Source organism: Drosophila tropicalis, unplaced genomic scaffold (genome assembly GCF_018151085.1).
Source record: "Drosophila tropicalis isolate 14030-0801.00 unplaced genomic scaffold, ASM1815108v1 contig_867, whole genome shotgun sequence".
Classification (NCBI taxonomy): domain Eukaryota; kingdom Metazoa; phylum Arthropoda; class Insecta; order Diptera; family Drosophilidae; genus Drosophila; species Drosophila tropicalis.
The window spans coordinates 626,905-646,155 of NW_027173362.1; the positions used below are offsets into that span (position 1 = coordinate 626,905).

General features: G+C 36.7%; 3 protein-coding genes across 3 annotated transcripts; 1 reads left to right on the plus strand and 2 right to left on the minus strand.

The window, feature by feature from the left end:
- Window positions 1–77: 77 nt before the first annotated feature.
- On the plus strand, window positions 78–7,923 carry MICAL-like (protein). Its single transcript, XM_068298711.1, is given in 10 exon segments — window positions 78–226; window positions 1,009–1,163; window positions 1,616–1,803; window positions 2,709–2,809; window positions 3,985–5,272; window positions 5,275–5,302; window positions 5,362–6,429; window positions 6,496–6,703; window positions 7,314–7,472; window positions 7,553–7,923. Coding segments are annotated over 9 exon segments (3,261 nt in total). The 5' UTR covers window positions 78–226; window positions 1,009–1,011; the 3' UTR covers window positions 7,622–7,923.
- A 313-nt stretch (window positions 7,924–8,236) lies between these two features.
- LOC137583414 (troponin C-like) lies at window positions 8,237–9,949 on the minus strand. The gene is given in 5 exon segments (XM_068298431.1): window positions 8,237–8,548; window positions 8,964–9,135; window positions 9,137–9,216; window positions 9,556–9,730; window positions 9,813–9,949. Coding segments are annotated over 5 exon segments (468 nt in total). The 5' UTR covers window positions 9,825–9,949; the 3' UTR covers window positions 8,237–8,519.
- A 1,742-nt stretch (window positions 9,950–11,691) lies between these two features.
- Window positions 11,692–18,877, minus strand: LOC137583495 (nose resistant to fluoxetine protein 6-like). The gene is made up of 8 exons (XM_068298543.1): window positions 18,254–18,877; window positions 14,711–14,892; window positions 13,662–13,849; window positions 13,443–13,603; window positions 13,232–13,386; window positions 12,834–13,166; window positions 12,577–12,770; window positions 11,692–12,514 (listed from the first exon to the last, which is right to left on the minus strand). Exons 1-8 carry the CDS (start codon window positions 18,588–18,590, stop codon window positions 11,854–11,856), a joined length of 2,211 nt encoding a protein of 736 aa, XP_068154644.1. The 5' UTR covers window positions 18,591–18,877; the 3' UTR covers window positions 11,692–11,853.
- Between the last annotated feature and the right edge of the window lie 374 nt (window positions 18,878–19,251).

Genomic DNA, 19,251 nt, shown 5'->3' on the forward strand with positions numbered 1-19,251 from the left:
AAAAAAAATTGTATATCGATTATAATTCGTAATCGATATATTTTGAGTTAGATTTTTTGTTATATAGTTATCGTTTTCTCTTAGTTAATTCGTGACGTTGTTATTGTTTTGTTTACATTGTAAATAGATTTGTAAATTTTGATAAACTAAATTTTGCATTCGCAGCGTATTGTATGGAGTCCTTTTAATATTTAACTATATATGTACACTATAGCTATACACAAATGTAAGTTAAATTGTGGTAAACTAGTTATTTTGCTTATGTGTTAATGTATGTACACAAATACATAGAATAAATGCATATGTATTAAATATGTAGTTAAATAAATGAATCTCTAAGGTTTTCTATCAACATGCACATTGGTTTGTATGAAAATAGAGACTCGGGTGTTAACGAATGAATCATAGGTTATTCCTTAATAAATATAATTAACAGATATGTGCATATATACATTTGTACCTATGTGCATACATATGTATTGTACGTCATAAATGACTCGTCCAGTGGTAATGGCTTTTTGATGAACTCGTTGACATACATATGAACACGTATCGCATGTAAAGACGTTTACGCATACAAAAAATAAGAGGAAAATAGTTAACCCGATAAACCTGTCTAAATCATTTGGTTTAGCTCTTATGGTCTGTTGCTAAGAATGCGAAATTTCCCCTCTTCTAAAATAATAAATTCATATTATTTTATCTGGACGGCTTTCAGGCCAAAAATATGCAAAGTTATTAAGCCAAGTTAATAACTTTTCTATTGTTAACTAATATTGTAAAATTAGTTACTCTCTTAAGCACGTTTCTTATCAGGGACCGCAATAGTTATACATATATTTTAAAACTATTTATATTGATTCTCAACTTATGAGTAATAACAATAAAAATTAAAATATTAATACTTGGTAAAATTGAAAGTAATAATTTTATAATCATTATTTAATAATATTGAATCTTAGGACTTTCTTTCTTTTTAATGTTTTTTCATAATTTATTTAATTGCAGAAAATGGCCGAACGTCGAGGCACTAAAGCGTTGGAGCACTGGTGCCGGCGGATGACAGAGGGTTACGATGGAGTCAAAATCGATAATATGACAACATCTTGGCGCGATGGGCTTGCATTTTGTGCTATGATACATCATTTTCGTCCGGATCTTATGTAAGTGACCCCCCAACCTCACAATTTTCATCTCATACTTTTCTGGATCAGACCCAATCTTTTTTCTTATCAAGGACCAATTTTAGAATATTATTCATGTTAGTGGACCTTTTGGTTCACATTTGAACAAATTTCTTTAAACAAATCGTGTCTATTAATTATGTACGTGAGCAGACTTTTACAGAGATGTGCTCTCCCCTCTTAGGTGAGACTTTCCTTGACCACCAATTTGAAGCTCACGTAATTAATGGACTTCTCCCTTGTTGTTGAAAAAACAGCTGTCCCATTAAGTCCCACTTCGGAAGAGTTATTCATAACGAATACAAACGTTTTCGTGGACTCACATGAAAGTAAACACCCCCCCGAACCATTGCTCTAGATAGACACTTAATAAAATATGCCTTTGTGTGTCCAATCGTTGCCTAATGGTTATATTGGTTTTTTATTTTCAGAAATTTTGAAGATTTAAAGAAAGCTGATATATACGAGAACAACGATTTAGCATTCTCGACAGCCGAAAAGTATTTGGGTATTCCAGCACTCCTTGATGCCGCCGACATGGCGGCATATGATGTACCTGACAGGTTATCAATACTTACTTACTTGTCACAGTTTTATAAGGTTTTTGGTCAGTCACAAAGTAAGTATAAATTACTTTATTGCTTAATAGATGATAAAATTATTTTATCATATGTGTGTGGGGGGGGATAGTGATAGATTTTATAATAAACATTTGCTGAAATGATGGCGAATTTGGATGAAAACGTGTCAAAATCAAAGGGTGGAAAATAAATCAATAATGTAACCTTGATACCCTTCCCCTCCCTCCATCCCTTAAATCAAACTGTCTGATGGCAAAAAATTTCAATTTTTTAACAGTTTTATTTGCTCTGCAAAGCGGATACGGAAGATCGTGAAATACGCGTATACATATACGTATATACATATGTGTATTTAAATCCTTGTTTCGTTTTGTAGCAAGTTCAAAGTTATTTACAAAAAGGAAAGCCTTAACGGTATGTTAGAAAAGAGACTAAATATATAAATATGCCTGAACTATAAATACTCGTCGTATGCATGTTTTGAATTCGATAGCATTAATTTTGTAGAAATTATCAAACGAAACTAATTTGGAATTACATATAAACAAAAATTTATGTATTTATTTCTTTGTAGACAAAACAAGAAGCTTAATTTTATATTCAAGTATATTCTGATTAGTTTTATAGAAAGAGCATGGCAAATCAATAAAATATGTACATTCAGCTATAGAAAGCTATTTTCTGCTGCATCCTACCTAATTGTAATGAATATGAAATTCAGGAGCTTCAGTCTATATAGTTTTGAAGTAAAAGCAGTCAAATTCATTTTGGAGAGCGTTTTAGATGGACATACGATTGTTATCGTCTATCTAAATAGTTTAGTTGATGTATTTATTTGTAACTTTTGTGTCTTTTGTTTTTTTTTTTTTTACTAGATAAGGTTTTACTTGGCTTTTCTTGATCAAGACGAGTTCCTAATTTTGATAATTTATATACATTGCAGATGCAGCAACCAGAAGTATTTCAAAACAGAGAAACAGCTCCAGCAGCACTGAACAAAATAGCGAAGAACAATTATCCACGAGTAAAGAATCATCGCCCAAGGTAAATATTTGAAAACTAATTAACATGACTGCGTTTCGAATATCTTCGTTTCATTTTTATACCCTTGCAAAAAGGATATATTAACTTTGGTCAGAAGTCTGCAAGGCATAAAAGGAAGCATCTCCGACTATATATAATATATATTTAAGTAGGAGCTTAAAAGCTGAAATTTTGCATGTCGGCTTGTATATGTTGCACAGGTATTTAGGATTCAGCCGGATCGAGCCACTATATCATACAGCTCCCATAAAATGAGCACAGTTTCTCAATAACTGCGTTGTTTTCTAAGCCATTGTCAAAAAAAACTATATTTGATGGAATTACTGCACAAAATTTGTTCAAGTTTGGTAGACTATATCTCCCATGAGAGCGATATTTATATATATTTGTGTGTCTAGTATTCCTATTAATGATTGATATGATATATCATATAGCTCCCACAGAAACAATCGTTCGAGAACCGTGACTTTTAGCGTAATTGCATTTGAACTAAATCGTTCAACTTTATTGTTGTCCTGCTCCAGTCTAAGATCTTTCGCGAACTTAAGACTTCGGCGCGGTCGAAGTTAGCCCTGGCCCTCTGGTTGTAGTTATAAGTAATTCTTAGATAACCTGAGAATAAGCAGTTTTACTAGCTAAACCTATGGGTTTATGAAACACCATAAAACATTTGTAATTGGCTTGAAATAGAATCTATTGATAAGTACACACGTTCTAATCAGCATGCTGATTTTGGTGTGGAATAAATGGACTTTCTTTTCCCAAGCTAAGTCGATGTTAATAAAAAAAAAGAAAATATTCTTCTCGATATTTCGTTTCTTAAAGTAATCCTGACGAGTTAAACACACTTCCTGTCCTTTCCTTCCTTCGTATAAAGAAAGCTTTGTCCTGCTAGAGAATTTGTTGCATTTTTAGATTAATATCTTGAATAAGTATGATTGTTTAATGCACATTTTGAGATTTTTTAAGTGTAATATAAACTATGTATATAGTATATACTATAGACACATTCAATTTAAGATTAATTGGTCCATAGCGGGCAAGTAAGCTTAAGGTTATTTCATCTCTCCAATCCGAGGAAAATCGAATTAAAATAGTAAAGTGAGCTTATTATCCGAACCCATGTACGCTTTTATATTAATTATTTCAACTAATTGCAATTTTTTAATTTGCAGATGACACCAACTGTGGGCATCCTACGACGAGATCCCTGCCAAAAGTGCCAATTGCCAGTGTTTTTGGCCGAACGGATGCTAATTGGCAAGCATGTCTATCATCGAACATGTTTAAAATGTGCTCGCTGTGCTTCGCAGCTGACGCCGGGCAGTTTTTATGAAACCGAAGTGAACAATGAATACTGCTGCGAGACCTGTCCCGATGAGGATACGGACGTTGCTGGTGCTCCTGGTGGTCCTGCTGGTGGTGGTGGTGATGATGGTGATATTAAAGTCATTAGTAATAATTTAACACCGAGCCATAATTCAATATCGGAACGCTTGGCATTCTTTGAGCAAAACCGAGTTCTGCAATCGAAAGTAAATGCAAAACCAACTAGCAACGAAGGTCAGGAGGTCCTAGAGAGCAGTGTGAGCGATGAAGAAAAACGGGAGCACATAAACGGACTAGATGATAAAATAGCAAGCAGCGAACAAAATAAAATTGGAATGGTGTATAAGCAGAATTTGGCATTAAGCTCATTTTTGCAGCAAACCGTTACTGAAACGGATAGTGAGTCAGTAGTCCAGCCAAACGAATCGGAAGCGACGCCGCCAGCAATTGAAACGCCATCTCCACGTTTCACAGTAACTGCCCAACTCAGTTTACACAATGAAGAAGAGGCTCCTTCAATACCAACTGAGTCTGTTGTTCCTGAGTTACCAAAGGAGACGGAAGTACCTACCCCAGAGGCGCCCGAAAATCCGGATAATATTGTAATTGATGTCCTGCCGCCCCATGTAAAAGAAACATCAGATGATGGTAAAGACACGGAAGAGCCAATAATAGATGTCGCATCAGAGCCAATTGAAACAGAACAAATAAAGAAAGATGCCAAGCATCATGATGAAGAGCAATTAGAACAATCCCAGATAAAATCTGAGGCAGTTGCAGTGCCCCCAGAGTCCGCACCAAACGAAAAACACTATCCGGAGAGCTTGAATCCATTCGACAGCGATGATAGCAGCGGCGAGGGTGAAGCCGAGAGAGTAATCGTCCCTGATAGGACAATCCCCAAGTCGGAAACAAATGCTAGAGCAGATGAAAGCCTCAATCCATTTGATAGCTCCGACGACGAAGTAGAACTGGACAAACAAAGATCCGACTATAACAAGAAAACTCCAAGTTCGAAGATACCACCGCCACGGCCACCTCCACCCCAAATCTCACGCAACGTTGTCAATGGTGATCCAAGTGAAAGGCAACTGGACGCAAGTTCCTCCAGTTTGTCATCATCTCATAATAAAAGATACCGCTGCCAACTCCAAGGACGAGTTTGTAAGTAAAATACATCTCCTTAAACTACATTTGTCTATAATTTATTCCTTTTCACTCAGATCTCAATCGCGGACTTCTACACCGGAATCCACACCGGTTCAGAGTAACCGATTCGATAGAAATCGTGGAAGCACCCAATCTCTACAACGTAATACCGATGGTCGCGGCTCAAGTACATCCCTACCATCTTCAAGCGAGGGAACAGTCCGTTCTCGAAAGACACATCGCGCACCTGTTGCACCAAAAGCATCTCAAGAGCTATTTCCCTCCCTCAAAGCTGCCGGCAGTGGCGATATTATGAACTTAAACGAAAGTCGTCAAAATTCTCCAAAATTATCTAACAAAAAACGTCAGGCACCCGCTCCACCTAAACCAGCGCGATTGGATACATCTGAGGCGGCCGAGGCTACGAGTGATTCATTACCGAATACCCATCGGCGACTCATTCCTCTCGACCAGAGTCTGCTAGCCGATGATGTTGGAAGCCTCAGTAACTGCGATGACGATCTGAAGCAGCATGTGAAAAACGAAGAGGATGTGGTTTATCGTCGCATTTTAGTGCCGCCAGCCATCGAGACTCCCACTCATGGAGATAGCCAGCCGCTGAGTCACAATCGTCAGCTTGAAAAGCTCAAGGACAACAAGGAAGCCCAAAATCGCACTCGTCAAACTCAAGTATTGAAGACACCTCTAAGTATTGGTGGTGGACAATTTGCCACTGCGACAGAGTCGCCTGGCTTCTACGACAAGTCCATACATGGCAAATGGAAACGTCGAAAGGGGCCAGCTCCTGGAGTACCGATTCCGCCGCGCAAGCTTCCACAGATGCTACCGCTGCAAGAGATTCGACATGAACTAGAAATAATCGAAGTCCAGCAGCAAGGCCTTGAGAAACAAGGAGTAATTTTAGAGAAAATGATAAGAGACCGTTGTGAGGGATCGTCCTCCATTGAGGTTGCCAAATCGAATGATACGCCTAGTGGGTCGCATGCGGAAATTGCCGCAGCATCGTCTGCAGTTGAACAAGCTCAAAATTCTAAAGAGGTTGAGGACCTTATATTGCAATTATTTGAATTGGTCAATGAGAAAAACGAGCTATTTCGTCGCCAGGCGGAGCTGATGTATCTGTAAGTAAAATTTTATAAAATTCAAGTCCCATTTATTCTATAATTTAATTATCTTTATCTTTTTAGCCGTCGACAACATCGATTGGAGCAAGATCAAGCAGATATTGAGTATGAAATACGAGTATTAATGGGACAACCAGAGCAAAACAAAACCGATTCGGATAAGGCGCGGGAGGAGCTTTTAATAGCCCGTCTCGTTGAAATTGTCGAACTGCGGAATGAGGTCATTGATTGCTTAGAAACGGATCGTCTGCGAGAGGCCGAAGAAGATTTGGTAAGTTATTTATTTCTATTTGATTATTATAGAATCTAGACCATGCGCATTGGGCTAGATTCCCTTGTTTTTTTCGCATAATATTTAATTTTAATGATTGAGGTCTGATATTTGCAAAAAATATGTAGCACTTAAAAATATAATTTTGATTTGCAATCATAGCAAAATGAAACTCGTCGTTTTTACACACCCATTGGCCAAAACTAAAAAGCCCAGTCAAGAGTAAACACTCGCCTTGTTACTAAATGTCAGAAATTGGCCCATCACTCTGTGTTGATTGTTTTTGGCGACATTTTTGATGGCTTATTAGTTCATAATACATGAACACTTTCTGTACATTTACAAGGATCAGAAATATATTAATGTCAATATATTTGAAATACAATGACCTTAGTTATGATTTTGTCGACACAGACATCTAAAAGCGCAAAATTGAATAAAAATTTTAGCTAACTTTGTGTGAGTTTTGTAAGCTCAATTCGATGGTTCCAATATACTATGTGCTTTCATTTTATAAACTGTACAAAATTATTCGACTTGATGCCAAAAAAGGAAAAAGAAATGAATCCAATTTGCTATGATAAATTGTTTATATATTATCGTTTTACAGAGCATTAAGGAACGTTTACATATATACAATGCCAAACGCGAAACATCCGCCATACTCGAGAAATCCAAAACACCAAACATTAAATTGTCGAAAAAGGAGAAAAAACAATTGAAGGAAGTGAAAAAATTAAGCAAGAGTAAAAATCATGATCTTGATAAAGTAAGAAATATAATAATGAGCTATATATATCTATATATTTTAGAAATCACATTTGTAACTTTTATCTTTTTAATCTAAAGGATGCTGACGAGTCAGAGGTGAAAGTAGCTCTGGACAAGGTGAAGAAAAAGCGCAAACTGTTTTTTTAAGGTCGCATACAAAAACTACATGTCAGATGGCCAAATGATGTCCGGCAATACAGTAACCTATCAATACACTATAATTTCTTATCCGTTGTCATTCCTAAGTAGCTGAATTATTCAGGATGTGTGGACAAGTCTGCTAACCTGTTTAAACTGCAATTCAACATTATTATGAATAATGAAAAAAAAAGAAACAAAATTTCAAGCTCGTGTCAAGTGTAACTTTCCATGTGTAGGTTTTTTTTTTTATATATATATATACAATATATTTTTTTGCATATTATTATTAAAATTATTTTTATACAATACATAAATATGGAGTTATCACTCAGAGAGAGAGAAAGAGATTTCTAGAGATCTATGCTGTCTATGCTATTGCCAAAATGAATCTCATGGACAATTTGGACATCATTAGAGCAGAGGATGCCTTAACCATTTGGCGTCATTATCAATACATATTCTAAATGAAGGATCAGAAACTAACTGCCCGCTTTAGCAATATTTAGAAGTGAATAAGGAATATATTTTGTTTTGGTTTTTCTTTTTTTTTGCATACATAGTTTATATTTTTTGGTTTTTTTCTTTGTTTTGTTTGTTTTTATAAAAATCAGTACAAAAAAATGATATTTCTATTAGTCTATTTATACTTGGTTTTAAGTGTTTTGTTTACTTTGCCCCAAGAGAGAGATATGGGACAAAAAAAATTTGTGTGTGGGGATCTAAACAAATAGACGTTCGCCCAAAAGCTGTGCAAGTGTATAGGTGTGTGTGTGTGTGTGTTGTGTCTCTGTGTGTGTGCGTGTTTGTGTGTGTGTGAGTATATAGCTATGTATGTGTGTATATATTTATTATCATTATTTGTATGTTTGTTTTTTGGGTTTCCTCCAGGCTGAGAAGCATTCATTTACTCGCCAGTCATCATTTCCATGAATTCTGTAAATTGAGAAATGAAATGACAGACATTAAAACGATGCCAAAAGTGAGCAGCAACCGCTATATATGCATTTATAAATAAATATTCAATATTCTATAAAAACAAATAATCAAAAAAAAAAAAAAAAAAAAACATACACACTCACACAAACACAAAATATCCAAAAAAAAAAATTAAATTGAATTTGTATGTCGCGCCTAAAAATAGCCAACGATATGCTCCAAAAAAAAAGCAACGATCAAGTTGTCATAATTGAGACCTCAAGATCAAGAGAACATGAGGAATATTTATAATGATGTTGTGTGTGTGTGTGGGTGGGTGTTGGTGTGCCTCTGTGCCTATGTGCAAGGCGGCGCAAGCCACTAAAATATTTGGAATAGACATAGTTTTTCCATTCTCCGCCCACGCACTTACCATCGAAATCAACTGTACCGGAACCATCACTATCGATTTCCTCAATCATAATGTCCAATTCTTGTTCGGTCAACTGATCATCCAATTCCTTAAGGATCTCCTTGAGGCAAGTGGTTGGAATGAAACCGTTGCCTTGTTTATCATATAAACGGAATGCCTCACGCAATTCCTTTTTGCATTGCCTCGGCATCTTCCTCAACAATGAATTTGGCAGCTAGCTGAACGAATTCGCCGAATTCCAAACGACCAGACTCTGGAAGAGAAATTTTAGTAATGTTTTTAAATAATTTTGTATGGAAAAGTGTAGACTAAGACTAAAAACTATTCCATTTCAAACTAAACTAAAAACATATTAACTAGTTTTGTCCACAAAAAGGATAAAACTTTTCTTGGCCATATCAATATACATATAAATATAGTTTTTCTTCTTCTTTTCTTTAGTAATTGGGTTAATTAATTGTGCGAACTATTTCGATTTTGATTGGTGAGGATAACCCATAAGAGGTAATGGAAAATTTTTGAATGAAATGAACAATCAGAATGGAAATTATTGGCCCAATGAAATGAAAATGTACTTAAATTCCTTGCTTACTGTCTTCATCAACTTCCTCGATCAGTTCCTCCAAGATTTTCTTATCGAAGGGTTGACCCATAAGGCGCAGGATATCAGCAACCATCTCTGTGGGGATGCTGCCAGTTTTCTGGTGATCGAAGCTGTTGAATGCCTTCTGGAGCACAGCGATTTGCTCAGGTGTCAGTTCTTCATCCTGATTATTGATAAGAAATCGTTTTTAAAAATATTTATTTAATATCCTTTGGGACGAGTTCAATCAATTTAATGCTGCTTACAATGCTGCTCATGTTGTTGCTGGTGTTTTTTTCTACTTTGCGATTAATTTAGCCAAAAAAATTTTGAAATCTCACGAACCGATCACCGTGGAATACTCGTGCTAACTACAATATTGCGATGCTGCGTTTTCCAAAATATAGCAAAAAAAATGATTTCAAATTAGGCTATCTCACGAACCTGATCCAACGAACGATACACGAACTGCCTCCGGAGAAATATTCATATGCATATGTGTGGGTAATTGTATAGGTGTGTGTGTGTGTGTGTTTTCCACTCTGATGCCTGAATTTTATTGTTTTTTAGAAAAAACTGTAAAAGTGCGATCAGAACGAAAGCGACGACAGCGGGCAATGGCATCAGGCACTAGGCACTAGGCGCTGGCGGTCTGAATGTGAGCCGTATAGTGGTTTTCCAAAAGACCACGATCGGAGTCGAGCGAAGCGAAACGGGTGTGCCAGGAGGAGTATGAGGTAAAATCGAGCATCGAGCTAGCGACTACATACAAACATGTGGGCTAGCCAGCTATAATGCGATGCGTTGCGTTCTTCCATTCTAAGTATACATACATCTGCCATATACATACATAAGTATGTATAAATATGTTTATCATATGTGTGTGTGTATCATATATGTATATGCAGCAGATATACCCAGCAGATGCACAACAACATTTGGAGAAAATCCCCATTCAACCGTACGACAGACAAAACCATAGCCAAGTGCACGCTCTGAGATAAATGTCAGAGCAGTCGGATTATTGAGAAACGAACAACAAAGAGGCAAATATTGTAGCATTATACCCGCTTTTGATTAATGCACTATACTATATACACATACATACATATGCCGTTGGTTATACAAATATAAACACATGAATCTTTCAATTTGGCTATAACATTTCCAAAAATATTATCCATGGAAAATGTAAATTTTCATTGCGAACAGCTTTTTGTTTGTCCGATTTGCTTTGAAATTTGTGAGAGTAAAGGATAATTCAGGACAGCAACTATTCGATATATGTATATATATACACAGTTTATATCTATTTTAAGTTGATTGACCTTCAGTTGAAAAATAAATCAAGTTCAAAACAAAATATTCCATTCTATTTTTGGCAACAAACTATTTGTAAGATGTGTGTCAATTTTTGATACTGTTCGTCCAGGCATACATACATAGTATATATGTATATATATATCTCACTCTCGATTGATCGACCGATGATGCTTTTATGTGATCGCTTATTTTGGAACCCCTGCTTTCTAGCCAAGATCAAACGTATCAAGCGATTACATGGCAATGGGTATACAAAATTTCATTGCATACTTCACGGATGAGAACAGAAAATTTTGAGGTAAAATCAAAAGTGCATGCAATGCAGACTTACATTTTAAATATTAATACCAAATACTTATATCAATTGAAAATTAAACAATCCAAATAATCAAAACGATCAATGTTTCAATATTCAATATGTAAATTGTTTCCAACAAACTATCTCTTAAATCGAAAACAGGAATCCGACACAAACAGTTTCAGCCAAATATCGGGCCGGTATTTGCACCTTCTTTATGTATTTACATATGTATATCCTAAAATTTAAGAGAAAACAAATAAATTTAATATCTTTCTTCATTTTTGTTAAGTGTTTTTGAATGTTTTCATATCTAATATTTCCAATTTTCATTATGATTAATCATCTGAAAGTCATAAGTTTAGCTGGTCAGACGGTGCGTATACGTTATATGTGTAAAACAGAAACGGATCGAAATCGTATCTAGTATGTAAAATAGGGAAAATTTGCCCCCAAACGTATGCTAGGCAGTCAAAAACTACAATTTTACCGACAGAAGGACCGATTTTAAAAGTTTTGTTTAAAATGAAGAAAATATACATTTTTGAATTTTTTATATACATTCATATATAATCTTATATATTGATATCTAAGTCTAAGTTCAGACATATATGCACAAATGTAAATACCCCTTAAATATTGTTAAGAAAATCTTATTTAAATCTTATTTTATTCTAGTTACATAGCTAGGGACTTTGTTCTCCCGATTCCATTTCATTTGGCGTTTTGTTCGTTCCTCCTGGACTGCCCCTCGCCGTTTTATTATCAAACTTTCGACGTAATATCCGCTCCAATGCATGAATGGGAGATTCAAATAGTAAACTTATCACAATCGCAATCAGAAATGTATTAAGGGAGTGACTAAATACAATATTGGTTAAACTTACAAATCCCATATAGGTGGGATATCTTATGCTAGCCGAATGGTATAGTTCCACAATGCCATTCGATAGATAGGCACAGTAAGTCAGTCGACTTATGGGCGCAAACAGGCGACTACTAAGTGTTTTTTGGAGCCAATTGGCATGGCCCGTGGTTATGGCTATGACTAGCCAGCCCACGGACAAATTCCATCCAAGCTTGTGGAAGCCAGCATAGAGGCTACTTTCGAAATTCGTATATGGGGCTATATAAAATCGGGTTACACTGTACATAGAGCCGGTCCCGATGAATATAGCACACAGCCAAATGGCCTGGACCAATCTATGGGATAGCCTGATGTGCTTTTTCTGTATGACATGAACCAAATATCCTGCCAGCAATCCGATTATATAGGCAGACGCTCGCATATGTGTTTTTATGTACGAATTGATGTAAAATGAATTCCTTGCCAGATCGGACAGTTCGCTGTGTGAATACGAAGGAGTTTTTAGTGTAATGTCCACAGTACTAGAAGTAAACTCTCTTACCTGGGATATATCATCAGGGTGGGATCGAGATGGTCCACATAGGTGGACAGAAATGGTATCACAGCAGTAAGCACCACCAAAAAGCAGAGTATTCGCAAACCCAAACGTTTCCATTTATAGAGGGCATATACGATAAAGGGAGCCACAAAGAACAATTGGGAATCGACCGATAGATACCATGATTGGAACATGCACTGCAATCAAGTTCACAAATACTTATTTAGAATACTCACTGATTCTGAGGGATATGCTCTTACCAGTTTATCGGTAGCAAAATAATTATTTATGTAAAGTATATTGAGCCACCAGGAGTTTTGGCAACGTTCTTTCTCTAAGCCAATGCGTTCATTCCAAATGGGTCCACTGCCTATATAGGGAAACCATGTCATATAGAATCCAATTATCGCAATGTAGGCAGGAGTGAGTCGTATATAGCGAGCCACATAGAGCATCAGAGGATTCACTTTGCCGCCCCGACGTTCCAGCTCAAACAGTAATATGCGACACAGCAAAAAGCCGCTCAGCAGCAGAAACATATCGGCGAAGAGCAAAGAATTGGTCAGGAACGAAAAGACAGGGAGCCGCAATTGCTGGAGCAAGTAATATAAAGGAAATATTATCCCTTCTCTCAGAGGATGAATCATCTCATGCTTACATCGTTTATAAAGCTAACATTGTACATTGGTCCACCCAGAATAAAGGATACCGCATGGCCAGCAATAATGAGAAGCATGGCCAAGGCCTTGATGCCATTGATGCACTTCAGACCCATCTCATCTTCAGTGACTTGCACCAGTTTTCGACTGTTTTCTAATCAGATCACAGAGATGAATTACAATAGTGAGAAGTGAAAGCGAATGACTTACCAATAATTGAGAAACCAGTCACAATCATGGTCAACAAATCCTGTTGCTTTGCCTCCTGGTTCAGTTCTTTAGCCGTTTTTCCTTGGTCATTTCTCATCAGCAGACATATATGACAGACAGTGCTAATCAGGGCTAATAGTATAAAGAAGCATATGATGCCACTAAAATGGGCTAACCAATGAGATCACACAAACGTTTTATGTTTATTTCTATACTCACGCATAGATAAGCATGCCTTTGGTCAAATTCAATTTCCCTGTATCCAATGATTGGCACATCGGTTGAGTTTTGTCCCCAACATCTCGTTGTAGTGACATGGACGCATATTTGGTTATATCCTCCGCCGTACATCCGATGGGCAGACAGAGAGCCCAATAGGAGGTCACATTCTCGTTGTAGTAGGCAGTCTGAAATCCAAGTGCAATAACCAATCATGAATTCGCATTCGATTCATCGATTACCACCAGCTGCTACTTCTAGCAGATCGATTGATCGATTGAGTTAGATTAAGTAAAACTTTGCCATCTACCCTCGCTGTTATTGCTTGATCAATGAAGTATGCAGTTGATGCAATGTGGCCAGTAGTTGGCCCAGCTCTTGCAATTTTCGGAGACTGAAACTTTTTGTTTGTTGACCATTTGTTAACCTAAATAGCCCAGTCATTTGATATTTCAACAAGTTGTCTGTTTGTTCTTTGTGCGTCTGCTACTCTTAGTACTTCGCCATCTCTTAAAAGTGCTCCAAAATGTTGGAGTATGCTGAACTAGCAGAGGAAACCCAATAGTCTAACCCGTTAGCTATGCCCAGGACCGGATTTAGCAAATATGCTGTCCTAGGTATACACTTCCTGTATGGCCTGTTTGGATACCCTACAAAGACTTACAAGATCTTCAAGACTACAATCGATCAGTTTCGTAAGGAGTAAAATTATTAAGGCAAAGATCGGTCTAGCTTGGTCTCAGATCAGAGAGGTTCGGGGACAAACTATAAGTCTATTCCTACACAAAGTTCAAATTCCCCCGCCTTTGGTACAGGGTATCCCCAGTAGCAGACGACCCAAACCCATTTTGCATCATTCATTCTGACGTTTTGTTTTTTTAAAACTTGTTTGCGAGAGATCAGTTTTTCAAGCAGTAGCGATAATCACTCATACACATTATTCACGTATAAGTTAGTATATTGTGCAAATAAGTAACTACATACGTATGAGGGTAGGTAGGCAGGTAGGAATATAAAAAAGAAAAAATAAAAACATTTTGCTTGCATACCTCTTTTTTACGTGAGCTAGTCTGTGCCACGATTCCATTGACGGGCACTTCGAGTAAACAGTATTGGGGCTGCACTGGCTGATCGTTAAATGTCTCTCGATTGAGACATTGGTCATAATGTCCGAACTGATGTACGACTCCACTTTGTAGGCCAATTGCAGACTTCACACTTGCATCGTAGACTGGGAATGACAACAACCACAAACAACACTTAAATAACAATAAAAATAGTGTAAACAGTTTGTAAACCAAAAGTTAACCGCGAATATTAACATAAGTCGCGTTTTAACTACACAAAATGTCACAAATAACCTCGAACTCGAACTTGGCCATAACAAACCAAGCTAAATTTATTATACATAATATATATAGCAATCATCATAGTTTAGACTAAAGTCTTACAAATCTTTGGCCAGAGAGTCACTGACTAACTAACTTATAACTGATAGTCAGTAACTCTCTGGTCAAAAATTTGTAACACTTTAGTATAAACTATGATGATTTCTATATACTAGATAATGAATTTTGCTTCTAGTTCCCTGCAGGATTTGTTATGGCCAACTAACTAATAACTGATACTTGATTATTTAGCAATAGATCTATAGAATTGGTCAAATATCCCAAATGATTCTCTTGGTAACCCCAATTACGATATCATGATATCATTTCGATGAATGGGCATTCAACATAAAGTCGTTAACTTCCTCATTTATATGAACCAACTGAACGATGTTGTCAATATTGTTTTCTCGTTTTTTTTTATCGTATCACTTAATAATATACTGAATCAATGAAAAACCAGAGGGCCGGGGCTAACTTCGACCGCGTCAAAGTTTGTATACCCTTGCAACTTTTTGGTAACTCTTTCCTTACCTATTAGCCATCAATGTGGAAGAACGTTTTATATAAAAAAGGCTTATGTTTGCGAAAGAATGGCCTACAATCATAGGAAAAAACAAAGATATTGATCATAGTCACTGTTTTCCACTGATCGTTCCTATGGGAGCTATATGATATAGTCATCCGATCTTGATCGAATTTGGCACAGTCGTTTATAGGCGTAATAGACTCTCTAATATTTCAAGATAACAGCACAGAAAATAACAAAGTTATTGAGAAAAGTCACTGTTCGTGACTTTGGGGTTTGTATGGGAGCTATATGATATAGTGGTCCGATCCGGCTGAATCCGAGATATACAACCCCTGCAGTATATACAAGCCTACGAACTCTGTAGCTCTTACGGTCTAGGAGGAGTTTGCGTTGATCCAGACGGACGCACGGAAGGACATGACTATTTGAACTTTGTATGGACGGAGATGCTTCGTTCTATGCGTTGCACACTTCTGACCAAAATTAATATACCCATTTTGCAAGGGTATAGTGAAGTAAGTAAGTCGTCTCGCCGACTTAGGTATATCTTACACCAGTAAAGCGAATATTTTAATTTTATTAAACAAATGCATTTTCACATGCTTTTTACAAGCAAATCTTAGTATCTCGCTTACTCAAGCATACGAGCACCCTAGCGCCCCCACCAGCCAACGGCCAACTCCGGCCTTATGGAAAAACGTTTATATGCATAACTCGACTATTATTTGTCCGATTTTGATGGAATTTGATATTTTGCTGGATATTAGTATCAAATATAAGTGTGCCAAATTTGATTGCACAAGGTAGAAAAACACGGGAGATAATCGAAATTTTTTTTTTTAAATTTCGGGGCGTGGCAAAACTTTGAAATAAACTCGACCAACTTACATACTACATGAGTCTACATACCAAATTTGGTGGCTCTAGCTGTTATAGTCTCCGAGATCTAGGTGTTCATACGGACGGACGGACAAGGCTAGATCGAGTCGGCTGTTGATCCTGATCAAGAATATGTATACTTTATGGGGTCGGAGAAGCTTCCTTCTGTCTGTTACAAACATTTTGGTGACTTTAATATACCATTCCACCCTATGGGTGTATGGTATAAATATATTCGTTATTGTTTGGTTGTTTTTGTCCCTATTCAATTGCACGGCAGTGTATACCAATTCGTTACAACCGAAGTCACATAGTTTCTACTATGCTGTCCAAGTTCATAAGACGTGGCAATCCTGAACTGATCCACAAATTGAGGGCATCAAACTAAATTTCAAAAACTATGTGTCTTCAAGTCCCATTGATTGTGCGAACAAGTTTATTATATGGATTGCGAAGTCAAGCAGAGGATGGAGCCAGTCACACACTTCGATCTCACTTGCTGTTCTCGCCCAGTTCAATATGTTAATAACACGTTTTTATTTATAACCAGCAAGTACTGGTGTTAAATCAGCGTTTAAATGGCAATCATTAAATAAACACACTCGTACATGCATTACAATCTTATGATAGGATTTAGTAAAATGCATTTCCTTTACTTAATTAAAAGATTTATTAGACTGAGGGGTGTAATTACTACCGGGATGGAGACTAATAATCATAGACTATCAACTAAGAATGAAGCCATTAGGGGAAACTTAATTGCGCTCATTTTAAAGCCCGTTTCTATTGTTCAAATTTCAATTGTACAGGAGCGGATTTCCAAAAAAAAAAACTGGTCAAATTCCGATGTTGAAAAACAATTTTTCCTCCGAAATGCTCCACCAGCCCCAACAAAATTATAAACTTGATTCACGATTGGATAGAAACTAAACATGGAATCTATATATTTATGAATTTATGTTGTCTACTTTTATGTTATATATTACATATATCCTTTGCAATGTTTTCCACTAAGTTTTCTGTATTAAAGTTTGTCTATATTTCTAGGTTAATGAGGCAGCTATGTAAGTGTTATAGAGGTCCGATCTCTAGCTTTGCAATTGGGGGCTTAAACTTGATAAAAAATCGAATTCTCATGCTGATCAGAAACATACATACATGTGTATTGTATATACATACATACATATATCCGGAAACGTCTCCTTTTGTAAATTACAAATATTTGAATTTAACGTCGATTGAAAAATTAGCTAAATATTTGGGGTCACTAATCTCACTCGAATCCGAACCGTATGCGTCTTTCTGTCCTCAACAGCTTTCCATAAAGAAATCCCCTTGATGAAATTGAATGGGATGACAGACAATTAGAGTAATTTTTAAGCCAATTCCATAGAAAGTAATTAATTTTAATAATATGAGTTAAAAGTTATACAGCTCTTCATCCCCCATCCCTTTCCGGCTGGCCGGAAAATGTCATCCACACTGAAGGTCACAGAAAAAAAAGCTTATGTGGAATTTATCCCACTCACTGAACATATATAGACACATACTATCTATATCTACTCTGATGTCATCTAACTCACGCACTTTTACTTTCAGATCGCACACACTCACACACACTCAAGCCAACTAGCTGATAATTAATTATGTACATATCCTGTACTTTTGGAATGATATAGACTTGTATGCATGGTATGATATGTAGCCATGCCCATAATTCAAATGTTCATACAGTTGGTCGAGGAGGGAGGGGTGTTTGAGGTGTAGGAGGGGTTTCTTTTTATCACACTCACTTGCTGTGGCCCATTCGTGGCCATTCCTAATGCCCCAGAGTGTCGCATTCAAGTCACGACGACAACGTTCACCGGTCACAATTAATAAACTTTTTGCATAATGATCAAACTCCGAATTGCTCATTATAGTTTGGAACGTTTTTGGGGCGTTTACTTGCTCCACGTTTTTTGGACTCAACTCACTGGACACATTCTGTCTGTGGGGGAAATCCGTTACATTTCCATCCAATCTACTTGTTCTATTAGCATTCGATGTTGCCAAAGCAAACAAGTTTCCCCACATAATTGCAAACAGTGTGCAATACAAAATTGATGGTTTACCATGATAATAGCACATTTTTGAAAAACGTTTCACATAAAAACAAAACCGAAAAAAAATCAAAAACAAATCAATCAGTTTCCACTACATATCAATTATCGTATTTTCACAATAAATATTTCAAATTTCAAATGCGCACAAACGACTAACTAACTAGTTGGAAAATGTTTAATTCAAGACCGCAGATTCTCAGTTCTCGAAGACCATATATGTTTATTGAATTGGAATTAAACTAGTTTTTCATTTCTGCTTATTGCTTATCGCTTATTGCTTATGGTAGACTGAGGTAATACGCGTGAGTTAACCCGACGGATATTGAAAGCCGAGTGCGAACGCGGATACAAATCTACAGTTTTTAAATGCAATGCACAGTGCATATGTAGTTATAGTTTGTGCGAGGGCTCTTTGAAGAGTAGTCAGCATTGCCGGCATTTTTCGATACTCCGATCCCCCAAAGTGGTCCCAGGAAACACTGCGAGACAATGGCTTCATGTAAACAGAAGCCAAAGGGGTATTTGAATAGACGATTTCAAGTTCTTTGAATTGATCCTTTTATTGTCAGCAATTCTTGCATTCCATCCATTGTCACAATCTTCCAATATATTATGAAGTTTTCATTAAAGATAAGCCCAAAATGGTAATTTTTGACCATTATTTAACAGAGAACTGCGATTCATTA

What these genes read in the sequence shown, in the direction of transcription:
- LOC137583495 (XM_068298543.1), bottom strand. Translation starts at nt 18,590, where the DNA reads ATGTGCTATTATCATGGTAAACCATCAATTTTGTATTGCACACTGTTT. An exon ending in ATTTTGCTACCGATAAACTG is followed by an intron (nt 12,771 to 12,833) that starts GTAAGAGCATAT and finishes ACTTGATTGCAG; the next exon opens with TGCATGTTCCAATCATGGTA. An exon ending in ACCCTGATGATATATCCCAG is followed by an intron (nt 12,515 to 12,576) that starts GTAAGAGAGTTT and finishes GTATTCACACAG; the next exon opens with CGAACTGTCCGATCTGGCAA.